At 43.5% G+C, this 22766-nt stretch overlaps 1 protein-coding gene across 1 annotated transcript in view; it reads left to right on the top strand.

Moving 5' to 3' along the window:
- GANC (glucosidase alpha, neutral C) overlaps positions 1-22766 on the top strand; it is a 144591-nt gene that overhangs the window by 33700 nt on the left and 88125 nt on the right. The window contains exons 8-13 of the mRNA XM_069730586.1: positions 1730-1781; positions 1867-1963; positions 9291-9471; positions 19506-19659; positions 19737-19972; positions 21358-21484. Of these exons, the coding sequence (XP_069586687.1) occupies positions 1730-1781; positions 1867-1963; positions 9291-9471; positions 19506-19659; positions 19737-19972; positions 21358-21484 (847 nt within the window). The remainder of the gene's footprint in view (positions 1-1729; positions 1782-1866; positions 1964-9290; positions 9472-19505; positions 19660-19736; positions 19973-21357; positions 21485-22766) is intronic.

The following is a 22766-nucleotide window of genomic DNA, read 5'->3' as shown; positions in this document are numbered from 1 at the left end:
GGGAGCTGAAAGGCCTGGCACCCACAGTGTACACAATGGTGCAGTTGCCCAAGGCAACAGTGTCGAAGGTGGACTCGCTTGTTTATTGGCTGCAATCTGCACTATGTTTCCCGGCTGTGATCCAGAGGATATCGTGTGCTGTTTATTTTTGTGAGTTGAAGCATTAACGAGACTTTTGTTTTGGAACTTTCCTGGGTCACTGCTTCATCACTGCACAGCATGGATACCGCTGTACTACAGTTGGCTCTGAGACTTCCTCTCTCCATAGTGCATGTGATAAGGATTATTCTGCTGGGAAACACCCGTCTATATATTCTGTTCTATGAGTAACACATTTTGGTATAGCCCTTTATTGGGCAGATATTCTAAACATTCTAAATAAGAAGAGCTAGGACTTCCCTGCTCTTTTATTTAATAGCCTTTTATGTTTAGTAACAGACTTCCCACGAAATAGGAAATAATCATGTATAAACTTTTCATATTTTATGCATGGAAATTACTTATAGGTGTGGTCTGACATACAAATTTTCCTCCTAAATCCCTATCTATTTATCTGCCATAATCTAAACTATTTTCTAGTGTACTTGAATTAAACATTTCATGTCCTTCCCTCAATACACTATCTAATTAATTTATTTTTTTACTACTTTCTTTTATTTTATGACACTTCGTTTATGCTGGGAGACTCAAACAAAGCGTTATCACGGGGCAGAGGCTATGGTCACTGTTGCTGCTCCGGTTCCCTCCCTGAATCATAGCGTATTCAGTTTCAGTGGCTGGGCTAGTCCCTGTGCGATGTGCATAATCACTGCACTTTCTCACCAACTCAGATCGATAGTAATGAGCAGGCATCAGAGGGTACTGTTAGTGTGAGTTGTAAAACTACCCGGCATGCAGGAACCAGTGCCACCACGTCAAGTGACATCAGTTCCAGGGGCAGTGCTGGTCTCTTGTGCATCCAAGATTGCCAATGCAGTATTATAAGGCGCATTATTAAATTTGGTTCAAATCATCAGACTTTTTAAGAAATCCTTAAGTTGTGATCTATTGAGAGAATCTGGGCACCAGGATTGTATTTAGGTGCATTTACCCTCACACGCCCCCTGAGGAAGCAGGGTGAAACATATGTTGGGGCTACAACACTCTGGTCTGGCAAACCATTAATATAAATATGTAGCGATTTACCAACATTTTTCACATCTATTGCAATGACTTTATTGGATAATTTTGTTATAATGTTTCTCTATACGTTGCTGCATGGTTGATACATGGACACTATAATAAACAGGCTGGAATATATATTGGATATCATTGACCTTATTACTATATGAATTACTATCACTGTATATATTGTCCCATCATGTATCACACCAGCAGTTAACTGTGCACTTAATTCATCGTATTGTTGTATTTTATACATCTATGCCAACTACCATACTTATTTGCATAGTATTCATGTTATGGGTGTTATGCTATATGCCTTAGTATATCATATTTAGTCTTACACTGTTATGTCTTGAGGCGACCTTGCCTTTTAACTGTGCTTTGATTTTTAATAATTCTGAATAAATACAATTTTTTATAGTCGTTGCAGTACCATTGCACCTGTATATTCCCTTTAGATTAACCTCTGTAGATTATGTTTAGTTGTATTTTGTAGTATTCATAGGTTTGATTTTTGCTTTTTCATTTCATAGTTAATGAAACACTCTTCTATCTTTATTCATAGAAACTGATTGGATTCTGGGAAGGAAACTCTGACGATTATCTGGACTTGAAATGTAATGGAAAAATGCACACTATATTTAGGATTGTACTTAAACATTCTTGATACGTGTACAGAATGTTGTATTTTTCTTGGCATAGGTCCCTCTTCTGTAGGGCTGGATTTTACCTTACACGGGTTTGAAAATGTTTATGGACTTCCAGAACATGCAGACTCACACGAGCTGCAAGATACAGGGTACGTTGAATACTCAATTTATGCATATTGATTTTATCAGCTATCATGTGCCTGTCATTGCAATATTCCTGTGAACGCCAGTTTGTAACCGACGTTCATAGGAGCTCGTGATTGGATTATTGCAACTTCAAGTCTCCTAAGGCAAATATTTATTAAAATAAAAAGTGGGAAAAAAGTTTTTAAAAATATTAAAAAAAAAACACAAGTTCAAATCACCCCACTTTTGCCCCATTGAAAATAAAATAAAACAATTTTAAAAAATGCACATAATTTGGTATTGATGCATTCAGAAATTTCCAATCAAAATATAAAATAAATCAATGTGATCAGTAAATGGCGTAAAGAGAAAAAATATAGAAACCAGTACTACGTTTTTTTTTAGTCGCTGTAACATTACAATAAAATGCAAGAGGTGATCAAAACATCATATCTAACATAAAATGGTATCAATAAAAACGTCAGCACAGGGTGCAAAAGATAATCCCTTACCCCATCTCAGATCCTGAAAATGAAAACGTTAAGCGTCTCGGAAAATGGAAACAACAGCAAAAAAATGTTTTCGTACAAATTTCAGAATTGTTTTCACCTCTGAAATAAAAAAACTATACATGTTTGGTATCTGCATACTCGTACTGGCCTTGGGAATAATATTGCCAGGTCAGCTTTATCATACAGTGAACACGGTAAATAAAAACACAGGAAACAATTGTGTAATTGCACTTTTTTTTATAATTTCACTGTAATTGGAATTGTTTTTACCATTTTGCAGTACACTATATGGTAAAATCAATGGTGCCATTCAAAACTCCAACTCGTCCTGCAAAAACAAGCCTTCAAATGGCATGCTTGATGGAAGCATAAAAAGTTAGGACTCTTGGAAAGAATGGGAGGAAAAAACGAAAATAACAAAATAGAAAATGGCCTTGGGGTGATGGAGCTAAAGAACTGCCTCTGCAGACATTTTTTGTAAGGCAGGAAAATGAATAAATATCTCTCAACTCCAGAAATGCCATGAAAATTTCCTTTTTTGAAAGAAGAGACTTGATTGTGTGGAGTAAGATATCCCTTAGGAACTTCATTTCCAGAAATTGTAAAATGGAGTCTTCCAGGATGGCCTGTGATACATGTGATACTTAAAATCTAGGGATCTAAAGTTATACTTGGTCAACTCCGGGAAAAGATTAAATCACCCACCTATAAGAAGGGAATTCAAGCTTCTTATATGCATACTAGATGGAGGCCCGATGCGATAGCATCCGGATGGTGGTAATGTCACGATGGGGGCAGGTTTTGCACCATTGAGAATCTCTCCCGCCCATGTGCTAACCCACCTATCCACTCTCTCTGTCCACATGTGCTGACTTCTCCCGTCTGTTCTCTTAATGGCATCCTGTGATAATTTAATGACTTTTGCATCAGGGGACTCATGTGCTTGACGCCTTCGCTTATATGCATTGTTTTTGTCCCAGCGATGCTGTTGCACTTCAAGAGTCTCATTTGTCCATTGTTGTTTTAGACGTTGTGCCTTTGCTGTTTTCCTTTCATTGTCATTGGCGTACTTTTTAGGAGGAGCCGTGTTGGCATTGATATTTGCTTTTTAAAGGGATTTTCCCACGAACGAAAGTTCATTTTAAAAATTGTCTGTGTCTGACCGTGTACAGAACATACCACAGCTCCTGGGCAGTGGAGGAAGCAAAAGACAATACAGACATTACAGCAAGAGATCACAGAGGATACATTTTGTGAGGTAAAATATTGCTAAAAAATAGTCAGTGAAATATTTTACCTGACAAAATGAAACCTCTGTGATCCCCTGCTGTAATGTCAGTATTGTGTTTTGTTCGTTTGTTGGAAAACCCCTTTAATATGACCGGCTTCCTCTGCCTGTAGACACGTCACGCATCTGCCTCCGGGATCAGCCGAATGATTCACTGCGCCTGCAAGGAATTCGCACAGGCGCAGTAAATCAGACCGCCGCCATCTTTGTGCAGACAGATAGCGGTGGTCACATTAAAACTGCGCATGCACTCCTCCTGTACCAAGATGGCTGCGGTCAGTGAATCATTCGGCTGATCCCGGCGGCTGCGTGTTAGCGACGGTGTTCCGCTGGTGGTACCGCGCAAGAGGCTGCGTATGGCTTATACAGTGTGTGTGTGTGCGGTGCGTACGGCGTATACAGTGTGTGTGTGGCGCGAACCGCATATACAGTGTATGTTTGTGTGTGTGTGTGTGTGGTGCGTATATGGAGCGCCCCCATAGGGCCGTGGGATACTCGGTACCGGGTCCTGCAGTTCACAGGGGATGCCACAGCGGCTGACCCAGTCCGTGGCCCTGGGACATCCGTGTAAAAGGGAAAGGTCTTTAAAGGGATAAAGTTTGTGTTCGTGACGCCACCTGTGGTATTCGGTCAGGGTGACCGACGCTGCTTTAAGGGGTCCGCTGGGGTGATGTTATGGCAGCTAGATGGTATACCTTCCCACAGGTGAAGTATGTCCCCAGGGCTTCCCGGTGTGTAGGTGGTGGATGGTGAGAGGCGCAGAGAAGAATGAGGACACAAGGTTGCAGTCAGTTCTGCGTCCAGGGGTTGGTGGCTCAGCTCCTGTGGTTCCAAGAAGTCCAGGTCCTCCTGTAGCGACTAGTCCGGGTTCGCCTCCGGTCATCTGGGATGGTCCTGGGTCACTTCGATGACCAGGTAGCCACTGGTTGCCATCCCTGGTCCTGGATCTGCAGTCGCACATGCACGCTGCTCTTCCATTTTCTGGGGGCGGGATTCCTTCTCCTTGTTCCCACCGTCGCAAATCAGGAGGTGGACCTCCTTGGCTGCTGGGCACATCCTCATCACGTAGCAGCAGTCGGAGGGGGCGTTCATCACTTTTGGCGCCGCTTTGGTAGTCTCCTCCCATGTTAGCACGCCCTTCCTCTTCGGCGCTCCTCGTGGCGCTGTAATGGCAGCGGTTTCGTCGGGAATTTTTGGCGGCAAATCACAGTTAATTAGTCATACAGTCTTTTAGCACAAATCACGGTTAGGCACAGTTCTGGCACAGTCTCTAGGTGCACATGATCTGATTTTCAGTCTTTAGTAGATCCTGTTCGTGACGCCAAAGTTTGGAGCGCCCCATGGGGCCGTGTAGTATTCGATACCGGGTCCTGCGGTTCACAGGGGGAGGCCACGGTGGCTGACCCGGTCCGTGGCCCCGGGACATCCGTGTAAAAGAGAAAGGTCTTTAAAGGGATAAAGTTTGTGTTCGTGACGCCACCTGCTTTAAGGGGTCCTCTGGGGTGATGTTATGGCAGCTAGATGGTATACCTTCCCACAGGTGAAGTATGTCCCCAGGGCTTCCCAGTGTGTAGGTGCTGGATGGTGAGAGGTGCAGAGAAGAACGAGGACACAAGGTTGCAGTCTCTTTACCTTTACTGAAGACTTCAGCATCCACAGTCCAGAGCACCAGATCACAGGGCAGGCAGAGTCCGGCCGGTTTGGAGGCAAATCCAGAGTCCCCTTGTCCAGGTGGAAATCAGTAGCCTTCCTTTGTGCTACAGTGTTGTAGTCCCTTACTGCCAAGCTTCTCATAAGGTCCTCACAACTGTTGTAGATGTTATGTCTCTCTCTCTGTCCCCCAGATAGGATAGGACAAACCCATATGACCTGGACCCGTTGAAGCGCAGTCCGCGCGAAACGGCCGTCGTCCGGTTCCTTCCCTGCACCCTCTCGCTTGAACTGCAGCCCTAAAGGCATGTCCACATCCCAATGTATGGATAAATAAAGGACTTTTTCATTTACATTGCTGGGTGAGTGCCACCTTTTCTGTTTTCTCTGGGCCCTCTTAGACCCATATGACTGGTGGCTTGAGGCGGTTTATACAGACTCTAGCATGCCCCAGCCTCTAAGGGGTGCTACCGTGCCTCCTTGGTGTAGGGCAGACAGGTAACGTGAAATTAGCTGTCCTGCCAGTCTCTGGAGCAAGGCGTAAAGGTTGTTACTCCCTCGGTGTTCTGGATACCGGGATTCTGCACCTCAGAAGGAGGCAGCCTGTGTAGGGCTGGTCCCCTTCTGATATCCTCTCCTTTGCTGCGACTTCCTTGCATGCTCGCTGCAATACAGTTCTGCCTTCAATGTCTCTTTCCAAGAGCTGCAACTCTGAGGGCATGCACTGCTCTGTGTCCTTCTCCTTCGTTCTCTGACAGTATCCCACCTCTGCCAGGGACCAACTAACTGAGCGGAGCTCAGCCAGCAACTGACTAACTTTCCCTACAGGCCACCAGTTTTACCAATGTAGGGAGTGACCTAATAAATAGGAGCAAGAGCTCCCCCTGGTGGCCTGGAGTACGAAATGTGTTGCATGTTTGTGATACCTGGATGCAGTTATCCTTCTGTGCCTCCAAATGTAGCATCACTCTCTCCGAGAGAAAAGCAATACCACTGCAACGACCAGGACCCTGGGCCACAACCCCCCCCCCCCCCCCGTTAAATCCAGTACTCCCGGACTGGGAAAAGAAAACAACAGTTACAGGTTAGCAAACAGACATACAAATTTTTGAAATGCTATAAAACAAATTAATATAACTGATGCTTCCCTTTATGGGAGGTGAGGACTCTTGAACGTTGCATAACAAAAACATATTTACATTGTGAATTCACTTTTAGACAGAACCTTTAAGAAAACAATATAACTTTGAACTAACTATGAAATACGATTACCCGGTATACTATCTTTAAACCTTCAAGTGCAAATCTAGCATTTTTCTTTATTCAAGTGCAAAGTTTCTGTCCAACCCCCATGGGTTACTTTATTTTCTCTTTCAATTTATTCAAAAGTGCTCTATAATATCAGCTACATACTATCGGCTATGTAAAACACAATTCTATCTATTTTTTAAGTCTAATCTGGCAAAGTGAAATAATTCAACATTCCCTTTAAGGGTTCAAACAATTCAGTGAGGTAGTGCAAAGTATTAATACTCAGGTCGATAATACTGTAACAATAGGAACGATGCGACGTTGGTCTTGGGCAGGCTACAAGGCGTGTATCCCGACCCGGAATTCTGCCACACCAACGGGTTTTTCTTCAGGTCTCTCAAAAACAAAGCAGTTCTTACAACAAGATTAGCAGCAGTCTCTCTTGGAAGCAGTCTCTGTAAAAGCTTCCTTTGTAAAACCAGTAGGAAACACCTTTAAGAAGGTGCAAACTATTTACAATGGACAGTTTTTGATCATGCACAGTTCATGATTCTCAGTTCCTTTAGGCAACTTGTGCAAACAGGTGCAAACTTATGATCCTCTTAAAACTTAGGACCCCTTTAAGGAATAACCCTGGCCGTGTTCAATAAACTTTAGCAGCAAGAAAGATGGAAATAAACTATGTACAGTCATGGTTCAGGTTTTGTTTTGGTTCTTTTATAGTAGTCTGCAAGACATCAGCCCGTAACGAACACTTCCTGGCCTGGGGAGGTTTGTATCCGAGTCCTCATCTGATGCTATATCAACGTCATTGGTTTGCCTCTCATGTGTGGTCAAGTCATTAGCTGCCTGAGTACGGATGTCAGCTTTAGCATTTGCCACAGCAGCAGTTTCAGTGGTGGTGATTATGCACACGGTTGTAGTAGTGTTGGTTTGAGGAGTTGCTGTTTCAAAGACTGGAGGAATAGTGCTGGTGGTCTTAGTTTTGGCACCAGATGGCACTACTGCAGGTGCACATCGTTTAACATTCCTGGCGTACCAGCCTTTCTCGCTCCAGTGGCGGGTGTAGGTCACATGATCCCCTCGGCACAAATCTCGGTCAGGATGTCCTTCCCGGAGAGATGATTCCGCGTCTCGGCTGGTGACACAGACTTCTGTCTGCAGTCCCGGTTCCTGAAAGAAGCCCCAACCCCTTTTCGGGTGAAAGGCTACTACTACCCCCCGCTTTGCTGGACTTCTGTTACAGCGTTTGGTTTTATGGTTCTGCACTTTACGTTGGGCTTCCTGTGCCTTTCTGTCTTTCCATTGTAAGATCAAGCATTGTCTATATTCCTCCCAGATGAGGGCTCCGATATAGGATTCTCCCTTTTGGGCCTCTTCCAGGGACCCGTTCAACCTGACTCCCGGAGCGTCCCATCGGAAGATCACCCCCTCAGGGCTCACGTCCAGCGGTATGCCCACGGACGATAGGAGTGGGAGTAGTGTCTCGTCAGTGGTGTGGGGAGTCACTGGAGCGGGAGCAAAGGCTGGGGTTCGGTCGCAGTCTGGAAGAGGGACAGTTACTGAAGCAGGATCAGTGGCTGGAGGGACAGCAGTCGCTGGAGTGGGATCGGTCACCGGGGCAGGGTCGTTTTCTGTACCTGCGTCTGATGTGGTTCCACCGATGCCGGTGACGAGGACACTAGAGTCCGCTGCTGCCCGGACCGCGATTCTTCCAACACGATCTTCCTGCACAGGGCCGACTTCCATTTCTTCACCACGGTCAGTTCTGCTTCCAGGGGTTGGTGGCTCAGCTCCTCCACCTGTGGTTCCAAGAAGTCCGGGTCCTCCTGTAGCGACCAGTCCGGGTTCGGCTCCGGTCACCTGGGATGGTCCTGGGTCGCTTCGTCGTCAGTCAGGTAGCCGCTGGTCACCATCCCTGGTCCTGGATCTGCGGTCACACATGCACTCTGCTCTTTCATTTTCTGGGGGCGGGACTCCTTCTTCTCCTTTTTCCCGCCGTCGCAAATCAGAAGGTGGACCTCCTTGGCTGCTGGGCACATCCTCATCACGTAGCAGCAGTCGGAGGGGGCGTTCATCACTTTTGGCGCCGCTTTGGTAGTCTCCTCCTATGTTGGCACGCCCTTCCTCTTCGGCGCCCCTCGTGGCACTGTAAATGGCAGCGGTTTCGTCGGGAATTTTCGGCGGCAAATCACAGTTCATTAGTCATACAGTCTTTTAGCACAAATCACAGTTAGGCACAGTTTACCACTGATGTGGATATAGTTGATATTAAGCCTATATTGTGGCAATCCTCTATTTATGTTTGCACGTGATTCGGATATTACGATCGGAGGCACTTTTTGTATTGTTCTCATTTTTTGTATGTATTATGTATAAAAGCTTCAGGCTTCTTTTAGTGACTTTTTGAATAAATTATATGGATTGAACTATACATTCATTGTGGCCTTGTACTTTTGAGAGGTCATTGTGTTCATTGCTAAACGAATGTGTTCTCGTGATTTCTAGTAGGACTAATTATGTGTACCCAAAATAATGACAAAGTAAGTGTTCGGTTGAAGTCATTATTATGATGTTGATACAAATTGTGGACGTACTCTGCATTTACTTGACAATTGTCCCAAAGTAATCTGAGTTTTTCCTTCTTAGAGAAAATGAGGCATACCAGCTCTACAATCTAGACGTATTTGGATACCCCATCTATGACAAAATGGGAACTTATGGATCTGTGCCCCTGATCCTGGCACACAACCTGTTACACACGTGTGGCATTTTATGGCTAAATGCATCAGAGACCTTAGTAGAATTTCACTCTAAAGCTGCCTTGCAGGTAAGTTATCAAAAAACAAGCTATTCATTTTCCACGGTTTAAAAAAAATCTCTGATTAGATTTAGTGTTTTAAATTACACTATCCTACAAAAAATTAGAAAGGTTTTTTTTGCAATGGAGACATGATTAAGTAAGATTTACATAATTTCATGGTAAACAGAAAATTGCAATATTTTGGGGACAAGATTTTTCAATAGCAATGTTGGGAATTAAAGTATTTGTCTACACCTATTTGATACCATTTTTTATTCTACATCTGCATACACTGTTGCATTTGTATATATAGTTAGGTCCAGAAATATTTGGACAGTGACCGAATCTTCATGATTTGGGCTCTGCAGGCCACTATTTTTTTTATTTATAATGAAAAAAAAACTGAGATACAATTGAAGTGGAGACTTTTGGGTTTAATTAAAAGGGTTGAATAAAAATAGGCTGTGAAACATTTGGGAATTGCAACCATTTTTTCCATAACTCCTCCTCATTTCAGGGGCTCAAAAGTCCTTTGACAAATTAACTTTATCATAAATAAAACACTTTGTAGCAAATCCTTTGCAGACAATGACTGCCTGAAGTTTGGAAGCCATGGATGTCACCAATCCTGGGTTTCCTCCTTTCTGGTGCTTTGCCGGCAGTTGTTGCTTTGTTTGTGGGTCTTTCTGCCTTAAGTTTTATCTTAAGCATGACATTCTGCTCGATGGAGTTGAGATCTGGTGATTTGACTCGGCCATTGCAGAATATTCCACGTCTTTGCCTTAAACTCCTGGATTGCCTTTGCAGTATATTTTGGCTCATTATCCATCTGTACTGTGACACACCATCCAATAAACCCTGGCTGCATTTTGTTCAATCTGAGCAGAAAGTATCACCCTGTACACTTCATCCAGATGCTTCTGTCTCCAGTCACATCATCAGTAATCACTAGTGACCCAGTGGCATTGGAAGCCATGCATGCCCCATGCCATCACACTGCCTCCACCATGTTTTACAGGGGATATGCTTTGCTTTGGATCATGAGCTGTTCCAAGCCTTCTCCATACTTTACAGTTTGATCTCAGTTTTGCTTTTCCAGAACTGGGAGGCTTCGTTAGATAATTTTTGGTAAATTCTAATCTGGCCATGCTATTTTTCAGGCTGATTAATGGTTTTCACCTTGTGGGGAACACTTTTTATTTGCTCCCATGAAGTCTTCTCTTTATGGTAGACTTTGATTCTGAAACATCTACTTCCTGGAGAGTGTTCTTCACTTGGGTGGATGTTGTGAAGGGGTTCTTCTTCACCATGTAAAGGATGCTGCAATCATCCATGACTGTTTTCTTATGTGGCCATCCAGGCCTTTTTGAGTTCGCTAGCTCACCAATGTGCTCTTTTTTTCCAAAATGTAGCAAAACTGTTGATTGTTCCACTCCCAACATTTCTACTATCTCGCTGATTGATTTATTCTTTTTTCAACCTAGTCTGTATACACTTACTATTCAAGAATGTTGGGGAATTTAGGCTGTCCCACGCGGTTACCAATGTTAATATGGAAAATGCGAAGAACCAAAACATTATGTCCCCTTATTTGCTACTAGTCTGTTTAACCAGCTTGCAGTGCGATGCGTGGATCCACGTCGGCCTTCCTTCCAGCTTTACTGATGTAGGAGTGATAAGGAGGACTTGGTAGTGACCGTCATACAAGGGTTCTAGTCCATGTTTTCTGACATGCCTTTTCACGACCACAAAATCACCAGGTTTCAAGTTGTGACAAGTATCGGTCTCTGTTGAATCTGGAAGGGAAGAAGAAACTAAAGTATGGGTGTTAGCAAGATTTTTACTAAGCTGAATAACATATTGAACAGCACGGTCAGTTTCTTCTGATAACTACTGAGGCTGGAAATTTGCAACTGGGGGCCTAGCACCAAACAATATCTCATATAGGGACAGGCCATGTTTTGCAATAGGGGTAGTACGAATGTGGTATGGTACAATGGGTAGGAGCTCTGGCCATTGAGCTATAGTCTCCTGCATCATTTTGGTCAATTGTCCCTTCAGTGTGCTGTTCAGCCTCTCAACTTTCCCACTAGATTGTGGATGGTACGGAGTATGGAGGGCTACAGTGGATCCAAGCATTGTCAGAACCTCCTGATACACATGAGAAGAAAAGGCCGGGCCTTGGTCACTTTCAACAACTTCTGGAACACCATATCTGCATATGACTTCCATCACCAGTTTCTTTGCTGTAGTTCTGCAGTCATGTTGGTAACAGGGAATGCTTCCGGCCAACTGGAGAACATATCGACAACCACCAGACAATATTCATACCTTCCAGACTTAGGCAACGTGATGTGGTCCACCTGGAGCCTTTGGAAAGGATAGTCAGGCTTAGCAAGGTTGCAGGTCTGACAGATGTTACATGCATGGTTGAGTGCTGACAGGACTGTAGAAATACCTGGAACCCAGTAGAATTTTTGTACCAGAGCTAGGGCCTGTTTTTTTTCCTTGATATGTGCCCACATGACAATACCAGGGTACATCCGCTCAGGGAGGAACACAAGTTGATCCTTTTTCCAGAGACCATTGTCCATACGTGCTCCATCAGCCTTCCACTGCTTCACTTCTTCCTTTGGGGACATTCTCTGCATCGTCATTAGGTGGTCTCGCGGGGTCCGACAGAAAACCTCAGTCTGGCGCAGATCATCAGGTTCCTGTAGAGTCAGTATTTCTTGTAACTGTTTACGCTGAGAGCGTGTGGTCTGCAAAGGCATTACCAACAGTCTGTAAACTGTTCCTAGGACCGTGCACCTTAACTTTACATAGTAACATAGTTAGTAAGGCCGAAAAAAGACATTTGTCCATCCAGTTCAGCCTATATTCCATCATAATAAATCCCCAGATCTACGTCCTTCTACAGAACCTAATAATTGTATGATACAATATTGTTCTGCTCCAGGAAGACATCCAGGCCTCTCTTGAACCCCTCGACTGAGTTCGCCATCACCACCTCCTCAGGCAAGCAATTCCAGATTCTCACTGCCCTAACAGTAAAGAAGCCTCTTCTATGTTGGTGGAAAAACCTTCTCTCCTCCAGACGCAAAGAATGCCCCCTTGTGCCCATCACCTTCCTTGGTATAAACAGATCCTCAGCGAGATATTTGTATTGTCCCCTTATATACTTATACATGGTAATTAGATCGCCCCTCAGTCGTCTTTTTTCTAGACTAAATAATCCTAATTTCGCTAATCTATCTGGGTATTGTAGTTCTCCCATCCCCTTTATTAATTTTGTTGCCCTCCTTTGTACTCTCTCTAGTTCCATTATATCCTTCCTGAGCACCGGTGCCCAAAACTGGACACAGTACTCCATGTGCGGTCTAACTAGGGATTTGTACTTTGATAATGGCCACCTGGGTAGGTAATTTGATTGAGTCCATAAGGGTTTTAACAGCTTCTGCATTCCTCACTGGAGTCCCGGCGGTAGTAACAAACCCTCGATTGGCCCATAACGGTTGAGTATAGTCTGGGATGCCCAAGGCAGGGGCGGAAGCAATAAGCCGCTTTAATTCAGAGAAGGCACGATGAAAGCTTTCCACACAAACCGGTGATCTTTCCGTATAGTTCATTATACCGTCTTTCAAGGCATTGTAGAGAGGTTGCATTATACGGGATGCGTCTGGTATCCACTGTCGATAATAGGTACATAGTCCAAGAAAACGCTGGAGTTCAGTCTCATCTTTCAGAAAAGGAAGGGAGCTGACGGCTATTTTTCTTTCTTTTGTGAGGTGTCTGACACCCTGAGGGAGACAGTGACCCAAAAATGTCACTTGACCGAGGCAGAACTGAAGTTTCGAGGCCGACACCCGACAGTTCAGATCTGCCAGATACTTGAGGAGGCTAACAGTGGCAGCAATGGGCTTCCTGCTCTGTTCGTGCACACAACAAAAGATCATCCACATACTGAAGCAGCGTGACATAGGGGTGATTTAACTGCCAGGGTAAAAGACACTGGCCCATATTTTTTGCAAACTGATTGGGACTGTTTTGGGCCCCTTGTGGCATAACTGTCCACTTCAATTGTCGTCCCTGATAAGTGAATGCAAACAGAAACTGGCAATCTGGGTGTAATGGAATGCTAAAGAAGACATTGGCAAGGTCGATGACTGTGAACCAAGCAGCATCCTGAGGTATCTGGGACAAAAGTGTATATGGATTAGGCACCACTGGAGTTTCTAGAACAGTAGCTGCATTAATTGCCCGTAGATCTTGTACCAGCTGGTACACAGGGGGATGGCCGGGTGGGGTCTTTTTCTTAACGGGAAACAAGGACGTGTTACATGGGGAAACACAGGGTACCAGGACACCATTATCGAGTAACGTTTGTATTTGCCCCTTGAGGCCCCATTCCTGATCATGTTTCAAAGGGTATTGATGGACTTTGGGTAAAGGGGCACCAGGTTTGAGAAACACTTTTACTGGTTCTACAGGCATTATTGGGGGTGGATCTGGGCCTATCAGGGCCATCATAACTGTAGCATACAGAACTCTTCATTGTGTTCATCTGCATAAGGGTTATATAATGTAAGGACCATCTGACCATCATCTTGGAATTGTATTCTGGAGCGGAACAGTGATAATAAATCTGCCCCCCGTAAATTTACCGGACATGTGGGATAGATTAGAAACTGGGCCGTAACTTCAGGGAAGGGTCCCACAGGGATGGGTTTTGTAAGAGTATGTTTATTGGGTCTGCCATCTACTCTAATTAAAACAAGCTCTTGGGCTGAGAATTGACATGGCGGGGCTGGGGAGTGAGATTCCCAGACATAGGATTAAAAGGGATATTGGAGTATGGGACTGGATTTGTGTATGGGAGGAGGGCTGGAGCTGGAGTCTACTGCTGCTGCTGCCAGGCCACTGATAAGGAACGAGCTGTGTCCTTGTATCTGGGGTGGGGGCTGGGGTTGGAGCAGGAATCGCTGCGGCTACTGTACTGGTTTAACCTTTAATTTCCCTGCTGATACAGAGAGGGCTAAGTTCTTCTGAAAACTTTGTTACTAGTTTCAATGCATCATCTGGAGTGGAAGTCTCGATATCAGGTCTAACTGACATTATTGCCTCTTTCAATTCAGATTTGAGGCCGGACATTAAAGCTTCCACAAAAATGTGTGAATGGGCTTTATTTTACAATGAGAATCCCAGATCTTTAAATACTATCATAAGACGCCCATAAAACTTCTCGGCAGTCCACGATATATTGGTGCCTTGGGGTTAAGGGGCATAGGGCTTACAGTCGGGAAAAGAGGCTTAATTTCCTGGGGAGGGACCATATCATCTAACAGGGAGCCCCCGTCCCAGATCATTATTTTTAATTATTCGTATTTCTAGCATATTACCCTCAAGCACTTTCTCAATTCCTTCCTGCAAAACAAAACATCCAGCCACTTTCTCAGTCTTTGTCATAGAAGTAGACAGCTTTCCTTTGTCAACGTAACGGTAACAAAAGCAATCAGATCTCACTTCCTCTGTTGATCCTCAATTTGCTATATATATCAATCACTCAACTTGAAGTAGGTGAATCTTTTACCAATTTTTCAATCACACTGATAACCAAACAATCACTTACAAGTTTCCTTCTAAAACTAGGCACCATATTTCACTTTCAGCTTCAAACTTCAACTTACAATATTTCTTTCTACTTCAATACAGTACTGTTGCTTTAAACAAAACACAGATCTCCCAGCGTGTACTACACCAAGGACAGAATATACAGAGAATCTTGAGCGCAGCTACGTGCCCCCTCCCATCCGAGACTTGAGCGGAGATAAGAATTCACAGCATTCCTCAACACAGAATGGAGAAAGCAATCGTGCAGCTGTTACGATTGTCCCTCCCATCAGGTATTTAGAAATTTCACACAGAAACAGAATACAGCAGTTCTCAGACTTAATTAATTTCTACAAAACCTTCATCACACAAATTCAAACTGTTCTTATATGGAAACATGATTCTCCTTTAGAGCTAAATATCCTTACTTTAGTTGTGCACAGTACTAGAGCGGCCGTATAGTCTGTTCCACCAGGTCTACCTGTCCCCCACTGGGACAACCCAAAAAATGCGGTACTCAGTGAAAGGAGAAGGGTGTCTCAGACTAACTCTACGGACACCTCTGGACATATATATCTATATATATAATTGTCTAAGGGTTTTTCCGTCTGTCTGTCTGTCTTTCTGTCTGTCTGTCCTGGAAATCCCACATCTCTGATTGGTCGAGGCCTGGCGGCCTCGACCAATCAGCGACGGGCACAGCGACGATGATGTCATAAAGGACGTAGACATCCCGCGCCTGGCGGCCTCGACCAATCAGCAACGGGCACAGCGACGATGATATCATAATGGTTGCCATGGCGACGATGATGTCATAAAGGTTGCCTCGACCAATCAGTGACGGTCACAGTCTGCCGCGAATTCTGGAATCATCATTGTCCATATACTATGGGGACATGCATATTCTAGAATACCCGATGCGTTAGAATCGGGCCACAATCTAGTATATATATATATATATATATATATATTCCTGAGTTACGCATCCTACCCATCTTCAATCACCTCACCACGCCTGATTCTAACAGTGATCAGGATTTCAGGATATTTTGACTATAAAGAGAATTACATCACTGGTCAATCCGGGGTGTCCGTCCCTTATGAGGTACAGTTCGAGCACTGGGCCCCCAACGGAACTACACCTCTATATGATTCCACCCAAAAATCACCCCACCATCGGGGACAAACCTCAGATCCTCTTTGCAGCAACAAACACTGGAAAACCACACCAACTGTTCAGTCTGAACAGTAAAACTGCCAACTTACCATGGTTGTTGTGGGGGATGATCAGTCCCAATTTCCAGTGCCTGTGTCCGGTCCGAGGGTCCTTTGACTTGTTGTCCTCTGGGGGGGGCAGAAGCGTTCCTGTTTGGGGCCCCTCGTTCGGGCACCAAGCTGTTGAGGGAGGATCTAAAGTGATCCTTCACGGTTGACTGGTGATTTTTAAATTGATCTACAGAGCGTTGCCGGAACTGAAAATAACCAGACGGAGACGTGTGTCTCTGTTTGGGGGGATCAAGCAGATCTCTGGCCCCCGTTTATTGTGTCACATTTTTCACAATCTTAGAAATTATACTTCAACCAATCAGCATAAGAACACGCTCACAGTTCTTAAACTATAAGAATGCAGGAACAGTCTGTACGTCAAAGTCTCGTAGAACAATACACCCTCAGTCTCATGTCCTGTTCAGGTTGAAACAATCAAGGTCTCATAACAGCTGTGAACTTTAGCTAGTAACAAAAATGTATCTCAAAACAGCAAGATAGAGTCGAAAAGCACAAAATGAAGCCTGCTTTAATTTTGATCTTACTTTAACCCTTCACACAACAATTGCAGCAAATTGCACAATTATAGGAAAGCAAGTCAAATACATTGTAAAGAAGTGAAGCGGAACCACAGCAGACATAAGATGGAAGTGTGATTGCCAAATAAATGAAAGTAAAGAACTTTATTTTTGAGCTCTCCCCCTCTTTATCCTATTTTGTGTCCATCTTGTGCAGTTAAGTTAATAAGTTTTTCTTGGTAGATTGATAAATGGAGCTAGTATACAGTGGTGCCAACTATAACTCTATTGGAAAGTGTTAATAGAAAACTCAGCTGAATTTTATTTTTCACTATATCGATTTACATTTTGTTTTTCACCACTTGGGGAACGACCCCTATTATTCCATTGGACTATATTTTGCCTTTGAAACTCCTTTAATTTTCTGCTAATGGATCTTTAGAAAATGTTTCTGAATGTATTCGTTTGGATTTATTGAATCAAATTATTTTCAATTGTTATATTCGAAAAATGTAATAAAAATTTACAGTTTAAAAAAATTAAAGTAGGAGAAGAAAGGGAATTATCACATACTCAAAATCGAGCAACAGTCACAGATAAATTCACCAAACACCTTCTCCAATAGCAACCATCAACAACCTGCAGCCATGCAGCGTAAACTATCTCTGATAATGAGTGCTAGCGAGGGCCTAGATTATATAGGAGATTGGAGTGGCTTACAGGGAACACCCCGAGAGCCTTAATGTAGGAAAGCTTCCAAGAGCTCTCAACTGAGAAGATTAACCCCTGCACTGCTAAAAGAAACTTACACCATTTAATATGAAGGTGAAGTGCTTTGATTCAGTGCAGGAGTAGGAGAAATCAGACACCACAGTCTTATGGGTCCTCTCTGTCGCGGTAAACCCGTGACAGTTACAATCCTGAAGAGAGAATGTGGGTACCAGTGTCTGATGTTCATGCAATCAGGTTGGTCTAGTCTGTTCACGCCTCACATCCAGATGAACCTGGTTCTGAGGGTCTGGAGTCTCCTATTAGGAGATGGGCATACTGTCATGAAGATACCACAACAGGGAGGGACCAGAAGATTGCGGCATCTGTTTACATGAACACCTGCACTGATAAGAGCTGCTTCACCTTCCTACTAGGCCGGGGTCACACTTGCGAGTTCAATGCGAGAAACTCGCGCATCAATACCCGTCACTGCCGCCGCCACTCGGGACTGGAGCGTGCGGCTGCATGTATTTCTAGAGTATAAGCGGCAGTGCTGGGTATTGATGCGAGTTTCTCGCATTGCACTCGCAAGTGTGACCCCGGCCTTAGCAGTGCAGGTTTCTCTTGCTGTTATTGCAAGGGTTAATCAGTTCTGGAGGAAAAGGAAGTATGTCGGCACATCAATCCAGGATATAAGTAAAATCTTTCTTTATTGAAAAATAGATTAAAACATGGTAAAATGAAACCTTAGGAAATCTGACGCGTTTCTGTTGTATACAACACCCTTATTCATAGGAGAAGGAGTTCTCCCATGAATAAGGGTGTTGTATCACCAGAATGAAACCTCAGAAAACCAGATGCATTTCTGGTGTGTACAGCATCCTTATTCATAGGAGATCTCCTATGAATAAGGGTGTTGTATATGCCAGAAACGCGTCAGGTTTCCTGAGGTTTCATTTTCCCATGTTTTAACCTATTTTCCAATAAAAGATTTTACTTATATCTTGGATGGATGTGCCGACATACTTACTTTCCATCCACTATTTGTCTGTGATCACCAGCGGGTGTGGCACCCTCAGGACAAACTCCAGCTTAACCATTGATCCAGGGATTCACAACGTGGTAAGCTTCCTAACCTCTCCCTCCTCCGCACCACTATCAGTTCTGTTTATCTCCTGGAGCTCGCTGTCCTGAATTGTGTCAGCTGTTCTGTGCTTGCCACTCCCCTTTGGTATATATGCTCACCACTTGCACTTGGGAGTTGCCAGTAATAGCTTACAACTTCCTGGTTTGGAGTTGGAGAAGTATGCTGAGTTTGGAGCAGGCATTTGGAATTGTATCAGACGATATCTGAGTGAAGTTAATGTATTTTTGTGTCTCCTTATCCTTATACTTAATTGGTTTGCCTCCCCTTCTCCTTCCCTATATTCCACTCTGTTTGTTAGTATTTTTGTATGATTGTGGTTTTCTTTTATCCCTATATGTTTACCCTCTGTGTCATTAAACTAGAGCAGGACTAGCGTTCCTGCTATCCTACTCAATAGTCATGGTGATACTTAGAATAAGACAGGGAAAGGAACGTGATCGCCGCACAGGGTGAAAGAAATCATTTAGGGATGCCAGGGGAGCTAAGCGTGGTGCAGGACAAGAATCAGGAGTGCCACTTGTTTTCTTCCCTAGTGGCAGTGCTCCGTTTCCCATCTGTCTTGCTGTGCGCTGTCTTGCTTCCATCAGAAGCGTGAAAGGTATAGTGTTTACGTGCCCAGTACCCACTTTAATCTTTTTATTACAGATGCTGGAGAATGAGGCAGTAGAACTAAAAGCTTGTGGATTTTTGTACACATAGTAATAAAACACTGCACATTGTTGTATATAACTATTACTAGTTACTTGATACAGCATATATTGTTATGTAATAGAATATAGTTATGTAATGGAAAACCTATTGATCAACAGCCTCCTATGTACTTGGCCACTCCAGATCTACAGAAACAAAAAGCTGTACCCAAAAAAGACATCAGATGGATGTCAGAGAGCGGAGTCGTGGACTTCTTTTTGTTAATTGGACCTGCTCCTTGTGATGTATTTAAGCAATATGCTCAACTAACAGGCAAGTATTCATAAAATGTATGTTTTCTTGCTGAACTGAGGAATACAGACATACAACAAAATTCTGTGTCTTCACAGGTACCCAGATGTTTCCTCCCCTTTTCTCACTGGGTTATCACCAGTGTCGATGGAACTATGAGGATGAAGCAGATGTTGAAGCCGTAGATTCAGGATTTGACGATAACAATATCCCTTATGATGTCATATGGTTAGATATTGAACACACAGATGGAAAGAGATACTTTACATGGGATCCAGAAACATTTCCTAACCCTGTTAAGATGCAAGAGAGGCTTCAGGAGAAAAGACGCAAGGTAAGCATCCACGGAAGTATTATAGATTGACATTTAAGAATCGTGGGCAATAGTGTGTACCATCTATGGCTGTTATACTAAAAGTAATTTACATTTAATAAATAATGTACAAATAACCCACAGAGCTACTCTGACAGGAGACGAAAAGTCCCCTTGCTGGTTCTGTTGGCACATCCAAAGTCCCAGCATTAAAGTATTGATAGTAATAATCATAAATAATAGCAGTAAGGATGGATATTATTAAAAGTTAGGTTTTATTCTAATATGTATCATGTAAAGAGGGAAAATGCACACTAACCACAAGTGCTAGACAAACTAAATACAATAGAAGCGCACAAGGCTTGAAACGGCCATTGTCTGCACAAGACTCTCCTGCTTCCATATTTTAATGTCAACCAATAAAGGAAACTTTTTACAAGGGATGGTGAGTACTACCTCTTTTTCTTCTCATATGGACATTGCCTGAATTGTTTTTTTCTTTTGTGGGCACTGGAGATCCCAGGGGCCAGGTATTTCCAGCTTTCCCTCCACGGACTTAAACGCTGGCTACAGACAACAGCGATGCTGATCTTTCATCCTCATCCCTGTATACATATTAGATTGCTGATGGCTGAATGCTCTATATTGGCCATGCCCTGTCTTGAGGATGGTTTTAGTTTGTCTAATAAGGATGAATTTTAGCCCTCATTTTATGGCCACAGTACCTTGACCTCTTGTAAGTCAACTTACTTGGCCTTAGATCACAACAGAAGCCTATGTTTGAGCTGATGAGCTGTTTGAGGGCAGAGTATTGCGGCCAAAATGCAGACTTTAAAGGGGTTGTCTACTGTTAGGTCAGTCATTTCTTAATTCCCATGTTTGGCCCGATAAAATAAAAACAATTATACTCATGTTCGCTGCCGGCGCTGTTCCAGTAGTGTCGGCACTCGCGTTCCCAAGGCTCACGTGAGGTTATTATGTTACATGAGCCCTGCACCCAATCAGCGCTGGCGTCACTGTCCCCGCCTTCGGATGAATACGTAATCAAGAAGTAGTGATTGCTGCGGCTTGCTGCTCACCTCCTCTTGATTACTAAAACTTCTGAAGGCAAGGACAATGACTCCGGGCTCATGTGTCATAACAACCTCACGTGAACCCCGGGAACACGAGTGTCTACACAGCTGGGACTGCTCCACCATGGAAGGCGAGCATAATTGTTTTTATTTCATAGGGCAGAACAATGGGATTTAAATAGTGGACAACCCATTTAAAATAAGACCACGTTAAAGCTGTGTAAACCAGCCTTAGTGATATTTTATTTTCATAGTTTTGATCTTTGGTTTTGCTTTGGTTGCTATTACATATATTATATATTTATCCTAATTACATATTCTTTTCTATCACAGCTGGTAGTTATTTCCGATCCTCACATAAAAGTTGATCCAAAGTATCCCATATACAAAGAAGCCAAAGAAAAGGGTTATTTTGTAAAGAACGTTATTGGACAGGACTTTGAAGGCAACTGCTGGCCAGGTGCGAAATCTGTGTAATCGAGCGTTCAAGCAATAATTAGTAATGCAGCAATGCAAGTATTCATGAAATGTAAGGTCCCAATCCTAAAATATTTTTTTACTCCTTTTTTCCCTATCTATCTATCTATCTATCTATCTATCTATCTATCTATCTATCTATCTATCTATCTATCTATCTATCTATCCCTATATTATGTTTAATTAACTCTAAAGTGAACTTACTTCTGCCCATTTTTATATAAACTATGGCCATAACAGAGATGCAGGCAATTGTTGAGGTCGAAGGTTTTGCTTGTATCCACTCAGTTGCCCCTCAAATTGCAAATTGCAAACTCCAGACATCGAAAAAACAGCTCGGTGCTAAGAGAACTGGAGTATAGAACTTTTCAATCATCTGATCCTAAAAAGAGTTGTTGCTAATTTGCCATGTCTTTTTCAGCATACCTTTAGGTTGGGCTTAGACAGCCGTATTTTTCATCAGTCTATTGTCCTTTCACGCAAAGGATGGTCAATAACAGGCAGCTCCAAAACGTGTCTGCAAGTGGCGTACGCGACTAGTCTAGTTTTAGTACAGTCTGGTGAACCTTGCCTTAATTTTGATGAAAAGGGTATTCAGTATCATTAGCACCCTTTAAAATGCTAGGTGCCTGTAGTTTCTAGTCGATTTATCACCTATCTATATAATCGTCTAAGGGGTACTTCCGTCTGTTTGTCTGTCTGTCTGTTTGTTTGTCTGTAACGGAAATCCCGCATCGCTGATTGGTCGCGGCCGGCAGGCCATGACCAATCAGCGACAGGCTTAGTCTGGCCGCGAATTGGCCCCTCCCTACTCTCCTCCAGTCAGTGCTCCCTCCCTACTCCCCTCCAGTCAGCGCCAGTGTGTCGCCCCATCCTGGACCAACTTTTTACTATTGATGCTGCCTATGCAGCATCAATAGTAAAAAGATATAATGTTAAAAATAATAATACAAAAAAATTGTGCTATTCTCACCTTCCGCTGTCCACCGATGCGCGCAATGCTGCCACCAGCTTCCGTTCCCAGTGATGCATTGCAAAATTACCCAGATGACTTAGCAGTCTCGCAAGACCGCTAAGTCATCTGAGTAATTTTGCAATGCATCACTGGGAACGGAAGCTGGCGGCAGCATCGCGCGCATCGGGACAGCTTCGGTGGATGCCGGAGGGTGAGTATATAACTTTTTTTTTAACAGGGATAAGGTGCCGACACTGCTATATACTACGTGGCTGTGTTATATACTACGTGGGCTGTGCTATATACTACG

This window comes from Ranitomeya imitator, chromosome 1 (assembly GCF_032444005.1).
Source record: "Ranitomeya imitator isolate aRanImi1 chromosome 1, aRanImi1.pri, whole genome shotgun sequence".
Lineage (NCBI taxonomy): Eukaryota > Metazoa > Chordata > Amphibia > Anura > Dendrobatidae > Ranitomeya > Ranitomeya imitator.
This window is presented reverse-complemented; position numbering and strand designations above follow the sequence as displayed.